At 38.3% G+C, this 16,818-nt stretch overlaps 1 protein-coding gene and 1 long non-coding RNA gene across 6 annotated transcripts in view; both read left to right on the top strand.

Moving 5' to 3' along the window:
* XPO1 (exportin 1) overlaps positions 1–4,609 on the top strand; it is a 47,370-nt gene extending 42,761 nt beyond the window's left edge. For all 5 annotated transcript variants that reach the window (XM_072768508.1, XM_072768512.1, XM_072768510.1 and 2 more), the window contains 5 exons: positions 786–954; positions 1,612–1,746; positions 1,828–1,987; positions 2,065–2,161; positions 3,517–4,609. In XM_072768508.1, coding sequence (XP_072624609.1) covers positions 786–954; positions 1,612–1,746; positions 1,828–1,987; positions 2,065–2,161; positions 3,517–3,663 — 708 coding nt within the window. In that variant the 3' untranslated portion in view covers positions 3,664–4,609. The remainder of the gene's footprint in view (positions 1–785; positions 955–1,611; positions 1,747–1,827; positions 1,988–2,064; positions 2,162–3,516) is intronic.
* Positions 4,610–11,078: 6,469 nt separating this feature from the next.
* On the top strand, positions 11,079–16,606 carry LOC140600320 (uncharacterized). The gene is made up of 2 exons (XR_012003572.1): positions 11,079–11,999; positions 13,570–16,606. It is a non-coding gene; the product is annotated as an uncharacterized lncRNA (long non-coding RNA).
* Positions 16,607–16,818: the final 212 nt, after the last annotated feature.

Genomic DNA, 16,818 nt, shown 5'->3' with positions numbered 1-16,818 from the left:
TGCTTCTCCCTCTGCCCCCCTTTCTCTCTCTTTTTCTCTCTCTGTCATGAATAAATAAATACAATCTTTAAAAAAATGTATTTACTATTAAAAAGATCTTTGGCCATTTGGATGGCTCAGTTGATTGAGCTTCTGCTCTTGGTCTCCGCTTGATCTTGATCTTGAATTCAGAATGGTGAGGTAACACACCAAGTCTAGTCTCCACACTCAGCAAGGAGTCTGTTGAAGATTCTCTCCCTTTGGTCCTCCCCCCAATTCACATGTACTCCCTCAAATCTTAAAACAATCTTAACTGCAAAATAGTAAATTTACATAAAAACTATATTCAGTAATGTATATGTGTATATATATACACACACACAAGAAATGGGGAAATGTATTAAGTAAGATAGGAAAATGTAGATCTAAGTCCACAAATTTACACAGTAGCTAAAAATTCTCGGATCTATATTTGTGATCTTGAAGTCAGAATCATAACATGGTAGTAATTTTCTTAAGAGTAACTTGAAAATATGTTCTTTATGGGTTTTGACTCCTTATAATGGGACCTTGTAGTCCTTATTTTTAGTAATTCATTTGTGTAATCAGTGGTAATTACATCTTCCATGAGAGGCAAATTGTGTTGATTTCAGGTTTGCTGATCAGGAAACCAATATCTTACATACACTGGATGGGGCCCATTAACAATTCCAAAGCTTTATACTAAATTAGGATTTACTTTTTCTTTTTTATTAAACATAATTAAGGCATTGAAACTTTATTTTGTTCTCATCTTTTGTTTATAGGACTTTGAAGAATATCCTGAACACAGAACAAACTTTTTCTTACTACTTCAGGCTGTCAATTCTCATTGTTTCCCAGCATTCCTGGCAATACCACCTGCACAATTTAAACTTGTTTTGGATTCCATTATTTGGGCTTTCAAACATACTATGAGGAATGTTGCAGATACAGGTAAATACACGTCCTTTTATTTAAATACCCTTTTTATTCATTCATCTTACAATCCACAGGCTCTTAAACTTAGATCTGAAGGAATTAGGTAGCACTGTTATGTGGGTTTTGTGTGAGTACATCTGTGGCATATGTAGGTCTAAGTAAATACTAAAAGCAGTTGAATCCTCTCTTCTATGGTTGAGTCCACAGGTGTAGGGTTGATTTACAGGGAGATGGGTGAAAATTCAAAGTAGAGCGACATTACTTTTCCGCATCCATACCAATGTTTCCTTTTCCCCATATGCTTTTCCTCTGTCCCGCTAAGGGTCAAAATAAGGAGAAAACCACATTTTCGAGAGAAATTTTTATTTTTTAATAGAAACTGGTTTATGTAATATACTTGTATTTTCGTAATGCTGTTTTTAGAGTTGATTTGGAGAGAATCTAAACTTTCAGATATAGTGGAAAGTTGGTAATGGTTATTACTGTAATCTATAAGCAGACATTGATGCTAGATGAACTCCCATTATTCAAGGTAATTTAGGCAAATAATTGTTAGTCACTAGTGGAAAGAGGGTTAAGAATGGCTTTTGAATCAGAAGAGTTGAATAGTGGAAATTCTGTGTGAATGTTAACCGGCTGTAATAACTTCATTAGTGTTTTTGTACATTTTAGGCTTACAGATACTTTTTACACTCTTACAAAATGTTGCACAAGAAGAAGCTGCAGCTCAGAGTTTCTATCAAACTTATTTTTGTGATATTCTTCAGCATATCTTTTCTGTTGTGACAGACACCTCACATACTGCTGGTAAGAATTTATAGCCATGAAAATCTTAAGTGTTCAAGTTGTTATTAACTGTGGAGTTAATGATGTTCTTCTTATCAACAGGTTTGACAATGCATGCGTCAATACTGGCATATATGTTTAATTTGGTTGAAGAAGGAAAAATAAGTACACCATTAAATCCTGGAAATCCAGTTAACAACCAAATGTTCATTCAGGAATATGTGGCAAATCTCCTTAAATCTGCATTCCCTCATCTACAAGAGTAAATACACTTTTTAATACACCTATATTTTTCAGTTAAAAAACAGTGATATTTAATCGTTGTGTTTTGTTTTGCAGTGCTCAAGTAAAGCTCTTTGTGACAGGGCTTTTCAGCTTAAATCAGGATATTCCTGCTTTCAAGGAACATCTTAGGGATTTCCTAGTACAAATAAAGGTACGTGCTTTGTACTTGGTATGTTTTAGTTGTTGGATTGTACAATGTACCGCTTTTTGTTAAAGCAAAATGAATGGGATTTTTGAGTGGTATTTAAGCTTACTAGTCCTAGACTGATACACAGTGAAAAACTAAGTCATCGCTGAGAACATGATGCGTTACAAATGTTTTTGGAAACTTGTTATTAATAGAATTCATTTTGGATGATCAAAATGTCTTGGAATAATGGTCATGTCATCCTATAGATGATTTTTAAATTGTGCATTATGGGGAAAGAAACACTGATTGCCCCTTTGGGGATTTCATACCCATTTTGTTAGTAATCCATTTTAGGGAATTAAGACAAATTAGCAGATAATCCACTTCTTTCTACTGCTGTTACACAATGCTTCATTTAAATTTATGGGAAGAAAAAAAAATTTATGGGAAGAAGAAATTGTCTTGTATTACTTTCTTTTAAACAAATTTAAAAGTAATGTAACATCTGTAAGTTGATGGATTATCTTACTGGTGAAGGTTAAATAAGGATTGGTCGTACATGATAATGTTACTCAGATTTTTTTTCCCTCTAAGATAAATAGGTTTTTTAAAAATTGTAAATATATTAGCTATGTCATAAGTAGAGAATGCCAAAGAGAGCGAAAATTACTTGAAATTCCTATATAGGTCAGCTTGGGGTGGCTCAGCGGTGTAGCGCCGCCTTCGGCCCAGGGCCTGATCCTGGAGACCCGGGATCAAGTCCTACGTCCGGCTCCCTAAAGGGAGCCTGCTTCTCCCTCTGCCTGTGTCTCTGCCTCTCTCTCTCTCTCTCTTCGAATAAATAAATAAAATATTTAAAAAACAGCTATATAGTCACAATGTAGCTAAACTTTATCATTAGTTGTAGGAGAAACAACTTTTTAAATCTCTTGTCTTATGGAAGTATATTTTATATATGACATTGCACTATGCCTTTTTAATAAACTTTTTTTCCTCAGTTAACACCTTTGGTTTTAATTCAGCTACACAGAATTGTATCAGTATGCTATAATTTAGGGACAACTTGAACATCCAGCTCAGATCATGATCTCTGGGGCATGGTATCCTGGGATTAAACCCCCCTACCCTGCTCTGCACTCTGCAGGGAGCCTGCTTGTCCTTCCCTCTCCTCCTACCCCCCTGCATTTTGTTTGTAATACATATAATCTTTAAAAATACATACACTATAATATTAACCCAACCAATTGAAGGATAGGTTTTATCATTGTGTAGACAAAACAGGGAGGTGCTTGTCTATCTTCCTCCACCCCTCCCAGGAGGACATTTTCCAAAATTGAAGTTGGTTATATTAATACTTAACTATCTTGTTGTCACAGGAGTTTGCAGGTGAAGATACATCTGATCTGTTTTTGGAAGAAAGAGAAACAGCCCTTCGACAGGCTCAGGAAGAGAAACATAAACTTCAAATGTCTGTCCCTGGCATCCTTAATCCACATGAAATTCCAGAAGAAATGTGTGATTAAACTAAGAAGTCATGCTGGTTTTTTCTTTTTCTTTTTTTTTTTTCTTCCTTTTTTTGGTTGGGTTTTTCCCCCCTCTCTGCAACTCTTGTTAGCAGAAGAAAACAGCATCTGGATATTTGTCGACCAAAATGATGCCAATTTGTAAATTAAAATGTCACCTAGTGGCCCTTTTTCTTATGTGTTTTTTGTATAAGAAATTTTCTGTGAAATATCCTTCCATTGTTTTAAGCTTTTGTTTTGGTCATCTTTATTTAGTTTGCATGAAGTTAAAAATTAAGGCATTTTTTAAAATTTTACTTCATGCCCATTTTGTGGCTGGGATGGGGGGAGGAGGCAAATTTAATTTGAGCATATACTTGTAAATTCTAATGCAAAATTACACAATTTTCCTGTAAAAACAATATCAATTTTTAATTAGGGAGCATTTTCTTTCTAGCCTGTATTTCAGTCTAGAAGAAAAGATAATGAGTAAAACAAATTGCGTTGTTAAGAGAATTCTAGTGCTGCATTGTCTGAAGTTAGCACCTCTTGGACTGAATCGTTTGTCTAGACTACATGTATTACGAGTCTGTATGGCAAGTTTGCAGCAAGATCATGTGCATATCATCCCATTGTAAAGCGACTTCAAAAAATATGGGAACACAGTTAGTTATTTTTACACAGTTCTTTTTGTTTTTGTGTGTGTGTGCTGTCGCTTGTCGACAACAGCTTTTTGTTTTCCTCAATGAGGAGTGTTGCTCATTTGTGAGCCTTCATTAACTCGAAGTGAAATGGTTAAAAATATTTATCCTGTTAGAATAGGCTGCATCTTTTTAACAACTCATTAAAAAACAAACAAAACAAAACTCTGGCTTTTGAGATGACTTATACTAATTTACATTGTTTACCAAGCTGTAGTGCTTTAAGAACACTACTTAAAAAGCAAAATAAACTTGGTTTACATTTATTTTCCTTTATTGGCTCAAAATTATTCCTACATTAAAGTGGTTATATGTTTGCTATGTATTAGGTAATATTTTTAAGTAAAGTGGACACCTGTTGATGTATAAACATGATCTCTGGGTTATTGAGAGTTATGGCACAGTTAGGTAAATCAAACTTGCTCCAGTCTCCCTTTTGTTCTCAAGATCCAAATCCCTTACAGTGTGACTTGCTTTATCTGCCTTTAAAGCATCTTATTTCCTGGTGAGGAGTTATGTGTAACAGATAAAAAGCACAAGGTGTAAGAAGCTGTGGCAAATATTCTTGATTAATTGTATTCTTGTCAGATATAGCCCTTAGAAAGTGACCTTATCCCTTTGGAAAGGTAGGAAGAAGGGGAGAAATGTGTAGATGTCTTATAAAACATGAAAGGGTGTAGAACTAAGGAAATAGAAAAAAGAAACTAGCTTGGGTGAACCTGTTTCCAGAGGATTGAATCTAACCTTCTATAAACCTAGACTAAAACCTAAGCATTTGAAGTGCCTCGTGTTCATGCAGAGTCAGCAATTTTGTATAATTGCTGTACTCCAACTTTATAGGCTTTGACAAAACTATTACTTCAGTAGGATATAATCCTGTGTGAAACTTCTTTCTAGGAGGTAAATGGTAAAAGTTTAAATGTATTCGAAGAACAACATTGGGAAACTTTGTTTCAAACTTTAGCTGTTAAAATCTTTTATTTGGTTTTAAGTACTGTTTTTGCCCTAAAAGCAGCTTTTAAGAGGTTTTTTGGGATTTCCCAAGACTTAAGGTTCAGATTGATTGGTTTTGATACAGCTATGAAATGCATATTGTTAGTTTTGAGTAGCTGTCGCTGTGGCTGCCAATGATCATACGCAATTTTCTTATCTTCTAGCACATCCACTGTCTACCCCCTGCTTTCTTGGTATGTTCTAGATGTTGCAAGAAAACAAGCTTTGGCTTTGAAACCAGGATAGTCGGCTTTGAATTAGAGATGATGGGCAACGGGGATTCAGCTACTGCCAAGAGTAAATTTGCATCTTTTTTCTTCTAACGTTGTGTACAGGCCTCAGGACAATGTCATGTTAACTGATAATTCTCCCTCAGTATATATTACTCATTTGTTTTAATAATTGAACCACTGTATTATAACTGGGTACTTAAGCCTCCTGACTGACATTTCCCAACTTCACATGCAACCAAGTTGACTGAAATGAAACCAAAAGTGATTAAAAACTTCTGATAAAAACCTTTAGAGTAAAAGGGGACATGGATATGATGGTAAGAACTAGAGAAGCCATCTTAGATCATGAAATGAAGATAATGGATTAGAATACTTTACCTCTGTTTCCCCTTCTGATTTCTGTTACTGTCATGTACTTTAAATATACATATTATTTTGAACTCCACAAAATGTTAAATGTATACCTTGAATACATTGAATTACTTGAATACAAGTAATTAGAGCTATAGCCTAAAAGAATCATCTCTTCAGTGTTTATATAAGCTAAACACATTCAAGGAAAATACATAGATCCTTTGAACTAGAAACATTAAACCCAGGCACAAAGCTCTCCTCAGAGGTGTGTTATCCCATAGTTCAATCCCTGCATGAAGTGATTTCAGCAAAGAGATTTGACCAAAACCAGAGAAAACCATAGTGATAGCAAATTAAGTCTAGCTTAGGCATTTCTTGCTTAATTGCACATTGATCATAATTGGGTCACCCTCAAGGTAATTGACAGCACTCTGATTAACTGTCCATTTCAGCTGTTTGACATAGTGCTTTTTAATTCTTGGAAACAAGTTAGTCTGAATTGTTACAGGTTGTGGGGGAGTTGGGGGTACTGGAATTACCTTGCATAGTTAATTGGGTCTGAATCCTGGTTTAGACACTCATTAGTTGGAGAATCTTGGGTAAGTCATTTGAACTTGAAAAATGGGATCACACAAGCTGAGTCTCCTTTGATGGTTGGTTAGGATTTAGACAAATTTGACAATATGTCTGACACCATACCTCACTCACTAAGGTGCATTTTTTTTCTACACATTTTAGCTCTTATGAAATTGGAATATAACTTAACAGTCCGTGGCATCTTACAGTTTCTGGTGTCCCAGCAACGCCAGTAACATGTCTTTGCCTGTCCACATGTGAACTTAATCATAGCCGTTTGTGAGCATTAGTTTAATTGCTAAGTATCTTCAAAAGGATGGTCCAACATCAAAAAAAAAAAACAATTCTGGGTACGAAAAAAGGTGCACAGAAGCAGCAGGACAAATTTGATGTTCTTGTTGGAAGGATAACCACAATTCCATATTTTCTTGATAAGTGGCAACCAAGTTTTTCTTGGGCCCTAAGGAGGGGAGCTTCCCAGAAGCTGTAATGCAGGGAATTGCCTACCAGGTTCCGAGCAGTGTGGTTTTATTCATGAGAAATAAGTGTGAATAGATTGAAATTTCAAAAAAAAGCCTGCTATAACCAATTCATGCATTGCAAGATTGTCAAGTACATTGTCAGAATTAACAGTGTTTGGTCGTTCTTGGTACATCTTGGAGTTGATGTGCTCTTAGATTTGAAATTAGTAAGTAAGCGGAGTGTGAGCTCAGCTTTCACAGGCTTTTCCTTAACTCACTTGGAGTCTAGTTACTTTGGTAGGCTTTCTTACCTAGGATACAGATATCTCATGTTTGAAGCCAACAGAGCTAGGGAAGGAGTTTAAAAAAAAAAAGAACATTAGAATACATAGCGGACCTAATTGGTCTGATTTGGCAGTGTATGTGTTGGGATTCCTACAAAAAAGGTAACAGCATAATTCATTCTATCAAAACATGAATGTTAAACCTCCATGAAAAAGAGGTTCATAAAACAGTCATGGTGCGCTTGGCTGGTTCAGTTGGTAGAGCACATGACTTATGTACACTAAATACACTAAATATTTAAGTGGTTAAAAACAAGTATATCTAATTACTATTTATAAGTAGTACTTTTTTTTAAGATTTTATTTTTAAGTAATCTCTATACCCAACATGAGGCTTGAATTTAAAACTCTGACATGGGATGCAAGGGTGCTCAGTGGTTGAGCATCTGCCTTTGACTCAGGACATGATCCCAGGATCTAGGATCAAGTCCCACATCTGGCTCCCTGTGGGAAGCCTGCTTCTTCCTCTGCCTGTGTCTCTGCCTTTCTGTGTTTCTCATGAATAAATAAATCTTTAAAAAGAAGAATGAAACCCAAAAGCTTTAAAAAAAACACAAAAAACTTCACATGAAGAGTCACATGCTCCACCAACTGGATCAGCTGTCCCCTCTAAGTAATACTTTTGAGAAATACTATTGTTAAAGTTTCCCTTACCATCTTTTATGCTTTCCGACTGAGATGTTCTGAGTAAATTCGGAAAATTAACAGTAATTCCATAATACCTAGTCTATGTTCAGGTCTCCTCAGCAGTTCCTGAGAATGTCTTAACACTTTCCAACTGGGAGTCCCAATTTAGGTTCATGCTTTTTGCATTTATAGTTACTGAGTTTTAATTTCAGTGATAATATTTTACTTAAAATTTATATCTGGTATTTTAAAATTCTATTTAGAAATGTCATCATTTTTCACATGTATTACAGCGTATTTTGTATTTCATAGCATCCATTACTCAGATTGACAAAAGCCCCCCTGCCCTACCTCGATGCTCGTAACCTTTAAAAAGTAATACTATTGGCCCTAGGAAAAAACACTAGCTTGTAAAGTAAGTGATTATACAGTAGTCTCCTTTTATCTGGGTTTCGCTTTATGGTTTCAGTTACTGGCGGTCAGCTGCAGTCCGGAAGCAGGTGAGTCAGGAAGCAGGTGATCCTTCTGACCAATCGTCAGAAGGTCAGTAGTAGTCTAGCGCTACATTACAATGCCTATGTCATTTTCCTTCATCTCATCACATAAGCATTTTGACATCTCACAAGAAGGGTGAGTACAGTACAATAAGATTATTTGAGAGACCACATTTATTTTATTACAGCATAAGTTTATAATTGTTCCATTTTATTATCGTTAGCCACTTATTGTGCCTAACTTAGAAATTGAACTCCATCATAGGGTATGTAGGTAAAGGAAGAAGCAGTATATATAGAGTACTGTCTGCAGTTTCAGGCATCCATTGGGTGGGTCTTGGAACATATTCCCCCACAGATAAGGTGGTACTACTGTGTATTTAAGAGAATGTTGTTATAAATGTTTCTTTAAAGATTTACTTACTTGAGAGAAAACGAGGCGGGGTGGGGGGGGGGTGGCAAGGGAGAAGCAGACTCCCACTGAGCAGGGAACCTGCCTTAGGCCTGGAACCCAGGACCCTGATATCATGACCTAAGCTGAAGGCAGATGCTTAATGGACTGAGCCACCCAGGTGCCCCTGCTATAAGCATTTTAGCATGTTTTCTGTTTTCTTTCTGGTTACAAGAAGTAATAATGCCAATGTTTATTTTGTCCTTGTGTCAGTAAGGTCTAGAGTTAACAATATAGAACTCATGAAGTTCAGCTTTATGATTATCACTAGGGTTCTTGACAAGGTTTATATATCGATATCAAATATGGGTGCAGAAGGTCAGCCAGGGTGGCTCAGGGTTTTTTTTTTTTTTTTTTTTTTTAATTTTTTATTTATGATAGTCACAGAGAGAGAGGCAGAGACACAGGCAGAGGGAGAAGCAGGCTCCATGCACCGGGAGCCCGACATGGGATTCGATCCCGGGTCTCCAGGATCGCATCCTGGGCCAAAGGCAGGCGCCAAGCCGCTGGGCCACCCGGGGATCCCGACTCAGGGGTTTAGTGCCACCTTCAGCCCAGGGCCTGATCCTGGAGTCCTGAGATCAAGTCCCACATCGGGCTCCCTGCTTGGAGCCTGCTTCTGCCTCTCTTTTTCTCTCTCTCTCTCATGAATAAATAAAATCTTAAATATATATGGGTGCAGGAATTTCAACTACTACATCTGCATTCTAGATAGGAGGAAGGCGGCTTCCGCTTTTAAGACGTTAAAGTCTCAGAAACTCACAGAACACTTTCAAGTACATCTCCATACACCACCCAGCAAGAGAAGCTCAGAAATAACAATCTTGAAGCTGAATGCTGTTCTGAATCAAATTGGCATTCTATTTAAGAAGAAAGGGGAGAGTAAAATGAAACTGCTATCCTCTACCACAAGTTCAAAATGTCTTAAGTGCAAATAAACGACAAAAAGCAGTTGATTTACTGGTAAAAGTAAAGTCTTGCCTAAGCATTCAAGTACTAATAATGCCAATGAAATCACTCCTGTAGCAGTGACCGCTGCCTCTGTCATTCACCGACCCCAACCTCACTATACAGGATGGCAGTCAAAACCATCTACTTGTCTTTTACTAATCATTATGTCCAGTTGACTTTCAAGAGAAGTAAAAAGAAACTACCAAAACTAATATCCTGACTTTACAAATGAAAACCCAAGTTCCTTAAAGGAGAGAAGTGACAAGTTGAGGGGAAAGAGTTGGGTCTAAGAGTTGGTAAAGTTTATATGGAATCTTTCATTTCCATTGCTTTTTGAAAAATGAGTATCCATTTAAAATTCTGAAGTCCTTGCTGTGATCCACTCTAATTAACCTAATACCCAAATAGTACCACTGTTCTCTGTTAGGATGCTTGAGAAAATTGTATCTTTTCCCCAGAGTTTGCCAACTAACCTAGACCTTTCTATTCTGACATGGAAGCATTTGCTCCACTTTCAAAAATCTTTCTTTAGGGTGTATGACTGGCTCAGTTGGCAGATCATGAGACTCCAGATCTCAGAGTTGTGAGTTTGAGCCCCACATTGGGTGTAGAGATTACTTCTTAAAAAAATCTTCCTTTGTCCTCTCACGGTAGAATTTCTTTAGAGCGTCCTGTAGGTCAACATGCAACTAAGTTATTAAGTCTGTCTTCTGTTAGCCCATTGAACAAGATCAGAGTTTTACACACGCTGGGATACACTATATTTTGTATGCCGGGAGGAATACAGAAGAGATCCAGCCTGAACATAAACTCTCTGTACTTGCTACCCTTACTGAAGTCTCTGACCCAGAATGTCCTTTCCCCTGGGTCTTGGGTCTCTTATACTAATGAGATCAGATATTCAAAATGAGGTCAGCCTTATTCAATATACCCAAACAGTTAAGAGCAAATTATTCCTAAATATGTTTCTCCTTTTTATGATTCATGCAGCTCTTAGACACGGAAATAAGTGCTGTACTCCTCCCCTTGTTTTCCAGACTATTGGCGAGGGTCCACAAGAAATCCTTTCATCCCTGAGTCCATCGCTGAGTCACTCCTCAGACCCAGCTGAGTCGTCATCATCAAGGACACTAAGAGATGGAAGCAACTTCCTGAGCTGTGAAGTTCGCCTACCTGTCCTTTAGGTTCCCCTAAGCATTACAAATAGTGCTTGTGTTTTTTTTTTTTTTTTTTATTTATGATAGTCTCAGAGAGAGAGAGAGGCGCAGAGACACAGGCAGAGGGAGAAGCAGGCTCCATGCACCGGGAGCCCGATGTGGGACTCGATCCCGGGTTTCCAGGATCGCGCCCTGGGCCAAAGGCAGGCGCCAAACCGCTGCGCCACCCAGGGATCCCCATAGTGCTTGTTTTTAAATTATTTTTATTTTTTTCGTATTTATTTGAGAGAGAAGGAGCAGGGGAAGGGGCAGAAACAGGCTTCCCCACTGAGCACAGGGCACGATCCAGGTCTTAATCCTGGGACTCTCAGATCGTGAACTGACCCAAAGGCAGACACTTAATGAACTGAGCTACCCAAGCACCCTTATTTTTATTTTTATTAATTTTATTTTTTAATTATTTTAGAGAGAGAGCAGACGCTGGGGGGTGGGATAGAAGGAGAGGGAGAGAATCCCAAGCAGACTCCCTGTCTAGTAAGGGGCCTGACTTACAGCTTGATCTCACTACCTTGAGTTGGATGCTCAACCGACTAAGCTACCCAGGAACCCCATTTTATTTTTTTAAAGACTCCCAGAGGGACACCTGGATGGCTCAGTCAGTTGAGCATCTGCCTTCAACTCAGGTCATGATCCTGGAGTCCCAGGATTGAGTCCAGTGTCAGGCTTCCTGCTCAGCAGGGAGTCTGCTTCTCCCTCTCCTCCTGTCCCCATTTGTGTTCTGTCTAGCTCACTCTCAAAACCTTAACATAAAAAAGACTCTCAGAGAAGAAATAATTAGCCAGCTATTAGCTATAAGAAGAAAGTTTTCTATTTCTGATGTTTTTTGCAACTAGTTCATGAGTGAGCTGTCAATAGGAAATAGAAAAATAGAGACTATGCACAAGTAAGAAAAGTGAAGAAACAAAACTATTAACCATACCCTCAGAGTTGAGAGAAGTTTTTGCAAACAACAAAGGTGAGTACTAAGTTTAGAGAACAAAAAAAGAAGCTTTCCGAATGAAAGAACACAAATAATTTAAGAGTTGAAGGATTGGGGAAATCTCCCCAAAATAGAGAGACAGAAAGATGGAAACTAAGAAACTATCAAGAAAATTAGAGGACCACTTCAAAAGTTTTATAATTTCTAAAGAGCATGGACAGAGAGAATGGAAGGAAGGAAAATAATCAAAGAAAGGATTCAAGAAAATTTCCCAGATTGGAAAGACATCAATTTGCAAATTGAATGTGCCCACCAAATGAAAGATGAAAAGTGGACCGCAACAGTGTATGTTGTAAAGTTTTAGAACAGTAGAACAAAGAAACAATAATATATACATGTTTCCAGAGAGAAATGCAAGTTACAGAAAGAATCCCAAATCAGAACAAGACTGCTGTGTAGTTAACACAGGAAAGTTCAAAATTAGGAAAGAAAATGATTCTCAGGGCAGCCCGGGTGGCTCAGTGGTTTAGCGCCACCTTCAGCCCAGGGCCTGATCATGGAGACCCAGGACTGAGTCCCACGTCGGGCTCCCTGCATGGAGCCTGCTTCTCCCTCTGCCTGTGTCTCTGCCTCTCTGTTTGTGTCTCTCATGAATAAATAAATAAAATCTTAAAAAAAAAAAAAAAAACAAAGAAAATGATTCCCAGCCTAGAATTCTTTACTCAGCAAATCAAATATGAATCTCAGAATATTGAATTGTTAGAAATTAAAGATCTAAATAATTTTCCTTCCATAGAGCCTTTCTCAGAAACAATTGGAGGATACACTCCACCAAAACAAGGCAATAAAAAAGGATACAGAAAGCAGGACATTGACACCAGAGCATAGCAAAGCTGTCCCCCAGGATAATGCTGAAGAGAAATAACCAGATAACCAGCCAAGTACTATGTAGGGAAGGCAACCTACCTAGATCTAGGAGAGACTTTTTTAAGGACAACGAAGCTGACGGTGTTTGATGCAATAGGTCACATATATTACAGTTACTGCTGATATTTTGAAATATCAAAATATCAAAACTTGGCTCGATCCCAGGACCCAGAAATCATGACCTGAGCAGAAGGCAGATGCTTGACTGAGCTGAGCCACCCAGGCATCCGCTAGGATTTTATTTTTAAGTAATCTATGCACCAATATTGGGCTTGAACTTCACAACTCTGAGATCAAGAGTCACATGCTCTACTGACTTAGCTAGACAGATGCCCCCCAAATTACCATAGTTATTAACTCCTAGCTATAGCTTATTATTTAATGCATTAATAAACATGTTACCATATCACAAATAACATCTTAAAAATCGTTTTATAAGAGTGCCTGAGTGGCTCAGTTGGTTAAGCGTCCGCTCTTGATTTTAGTTCAGGTCATGATCTCACAATCTGTGGAATCAAGTCCTGGGTTGAGCTCTATGCTCCGTGGGGAGTCTGCTTGAAGATTCTCTGCCCCTTCCCCCACTCTCGCACACTCGTGCTCTCTTTCAAATCTTTTAAAGTATAACTTTGTTTCAATATGATTGGTTTTCTTTATAACCTTATATATTTTATTTTCTCAGGGGTCCACAGCCTTCACCAGATTGCTCAAGGAGTTAAAGTGTCATGTTAAAAATATGCACTAGGAGGACCTCAGGGGTTTCCAGGTAGTTTCTAGGCTACAATAAAGCGTACAAGTGGGATGTCCTGATGACTAATAAAATCCCTCAATGACAGACAAAAGAAACAAGACCAAAAATGAACTATTGGGACTTCATCAAGATAGAAAGCTTCTGCACAGTAAAGGAAATAGTCAACAAAACTAAAAGGCAACCTATGAAGTGGGAGAAGATACTTGCAAATGTCCTATCAGGTAAAGGGCTAGTATCCAACATCTATAAAGAGCCCACGAACCTGAACACCCAAAAAGAACAAAAAGTCCGGTCAGGGAATGGGCAGAAACCATGAACAGACATTTCTCCAAAGAAGACCTACAAATGACAGACACGTGAGAAGATGCTCAACATCTCTCGGCATCAGGGAAATACAAGTCAAAACCACAATGAGATACCACCTCACCCCTGTCAGAATGGCTAACATCAACAACTCAACAAACAACAGATGTTGGCGAGGATGCAGAGAAAGGGGAACCCTCTCACGCTGGCGGTGGGAGTGAAGCTGGTGCAGCCACTCTGGAAAACAGTACGGAGGCTCTTCAAAAAGTTAAAAATAGAACTCTCCTATGATCCAGCAATTGCACTACTAGGTATTTATCCAAAGGGTAAAAACATAGTGATTCAAAAGGGCACCTACCTGCACCCTAATGTTTGTAGCAGCAACGTCCACAATAACCAAAATATGGAAAGAGCCATCAAAAAGAATGAAATCTTAACCATTTGCAGCTACTTGGATGGAACTAGAGGGTATTATGCTAAGTAAAATAGAGAAAGACAAATACCATATGATTTCACTCATACATGGAATTTAAGAAACAGATGAACATAGCAGAAGGGAAGGAAAAATAAAATAAAAATTGAGAGGGAGGCAAACCAGAAGAGACGCTGAACTCTTGGAAACAGTTGCTGGAGGGGTTGTGGGAGAGAGGAAGGGATAATTGGGTGATGGGCATTAAGGAGGGCACACAATGTAGTGAGCAGCAGGTATTACATGCAACTGATGAGTCACTAAATTCCATCTCTGAATGTAATACCAAAAAAAAAAAATTTTTCCAACCTCACTCTCAATGACAGTAAAGTCTAAAAGCCTAAAGTAGATTTGTGGTGGAGAAAGGGAAGGAAGTGGAATAGAAAACAGGAAATATAGGAGATGCAGAGAATATTAGTTGATAGATTTTTTTTTTTAAGATTTTATTTACTTATTCATGAGAGACACAGAGGCAGAGGGAGAAGCAGGCTCCACGCAAGAAGCCTGACTCGGAACTCGATCTCAGGACCCTGGGATCATGCCCTGAGTCAAAGGCAGACGCTCAACCACTGACCCACTCAGGTGTCCCAAGATTCTTGACATTTAAAAATCAGTGTGTTTTTCTGAATCGGTAATTTGGGTGGCTCAGGGGGTTAAGTGTCAGACTCTTGATTTCTGCTCAGGTCGTGATCTCTAGATGGTGAGTTAGAGCTTCAACTTGCCTCCTTGCTCAGTGGGAAGTATGCTTGGGATTCTTTCCCTATCTCTCTGCCCTTCCCCCTGCTCGTGCATGTGTGATCTTGCTCTCTCTAAAACAAATTTTTTAAAGATTTTATTTATTCATGAGAGTCACACACACACAGAGGGAGAGGCAGGCTTCCTGCAGGGAGCCCGATGTGGGACTCGATCCCGGGACTCCAGGATCGCGTCCTGGGCTGAAGGTGGCACTAAACCACTGAGCCACCCAGGGATCCCCTGAAATAAATAAATCTTAAAAAAAAAAAAAAATCCATGCTGGAAAATATAGAAGGCACAAAGAATATAATGGAAAGGAAGTTTCCACTCTACCTCAATCCCACAGCCGTATTTCCTGTCTTTAAAGAAAACCAGTGAGTGTTATCCTTTGTAAATAGTTCCATGGATACTGTGTACAAATCAGCAAATATATAGATATGTTCTCCTCTGACCTTGTATTTGATAAAATAGCAGTATATGTTACATACTGTTTTGTAAATTGTTTTATTCTGTTTTATACTGAACAATACCTTTGGAGCTGCTTTCATGTTAGTGTATATAACCATTTCTCTTTGGGAGTAATAGTTACAGAGTTTTTTTCTCCTATATTAATGTGTCATGAATGAGTTTCCTATTGATAAGCATGCAGTTTATTTTTTATTATTATAAACTATGCCACAATGAATGTATACATGTCACTTCACACATGTTGAAGTAATTCTTTTTTTTTAAGATTTTATTTATTCATAAGAGACCTAGAGAGAGAGGCAGAGACATAGGCAGAGGGAGAAGCGGGCCTCCTGAGGGGAGCCTGATGCAGGACTCAATCTTAGGACCCTGGGATCACGCCCTGAGCCAAAGGCAGACCCTCAACCACTGAGCCACCCAGGGGCCCCTTGTTGGGTCTTTTCTTATTGATTTATAGTAGGTCTTTATAAAAATTAGTCTTTCATTCGAGAGATAATTTACAAATATTTTCCCTTTCTTTTCTGACCATACATAAATATTTTTTTAAATTGTTGGTTTTACCATAAAGAAATTTATTATGGTGATCGATCTATAAGAACAAATTGTTTAACTTCTCCAAACAGCTATAAAATAGAAATTAAGGGGCACCTGCATGGCTCAGTTGGGTGTCTGCCTTCAGCTCAGTTCATGATCCCAGGGTCTTTGAATTGAGGCCTGAACTGGGCTCCCTGCTCATGGGGTGACTGCTTCTCCCTTTCTTAACCACTCGTGCTCACTCTCTCTCTAAGTCTTTTTATTTTTTCTCTCAATGTCTTTAAAAATTAGAATGGAAATGATACCTACACAAAAGATAATGATCAAATAAGTTAATATATATAAAGCTTTTAGCACAGTATGTGTCCCAGAGGTGACTGCTAATTCCTTCTTGCCATTACCCGGAAGAAACTTCTATGTGTGTGAGTATATACAAACAATAAAATTCTAGGAGCAGAATATTTGTGGTGTTTTTTTTTTAAGATTTTATTTATTTATTCATGAGAAAAGAGAGAGGCAGGGACACAGGCAGAGGGAGAAGCAGGCTCCATGCAGGGAGCCTGACGTGGGACTCGATCCTGGGTCTCCGGGATCACACCCTGGGCTGAAGGCGGCGCTAAACTGCTGAGCTACCCAGGCTGCCCGGAACAGAATATTTGGACCAAAGAGTT

This window comes from Canis lupus, chromosome 11 (assembly GCF_048164855.1).
Source record: "Canis lupus baileyi chromosome 11, mCanLup2.hap1, whole genome shotgun sequence".
Taxonomy (NCBI): Eukaryota; Metazoa; Chordata; class Mammalia; order Carnivora; family Canidae; genus Canis; species Canis lupus.
This window is presented reverse-complemented; position numbering and strand designations above follow the sequence as displayed.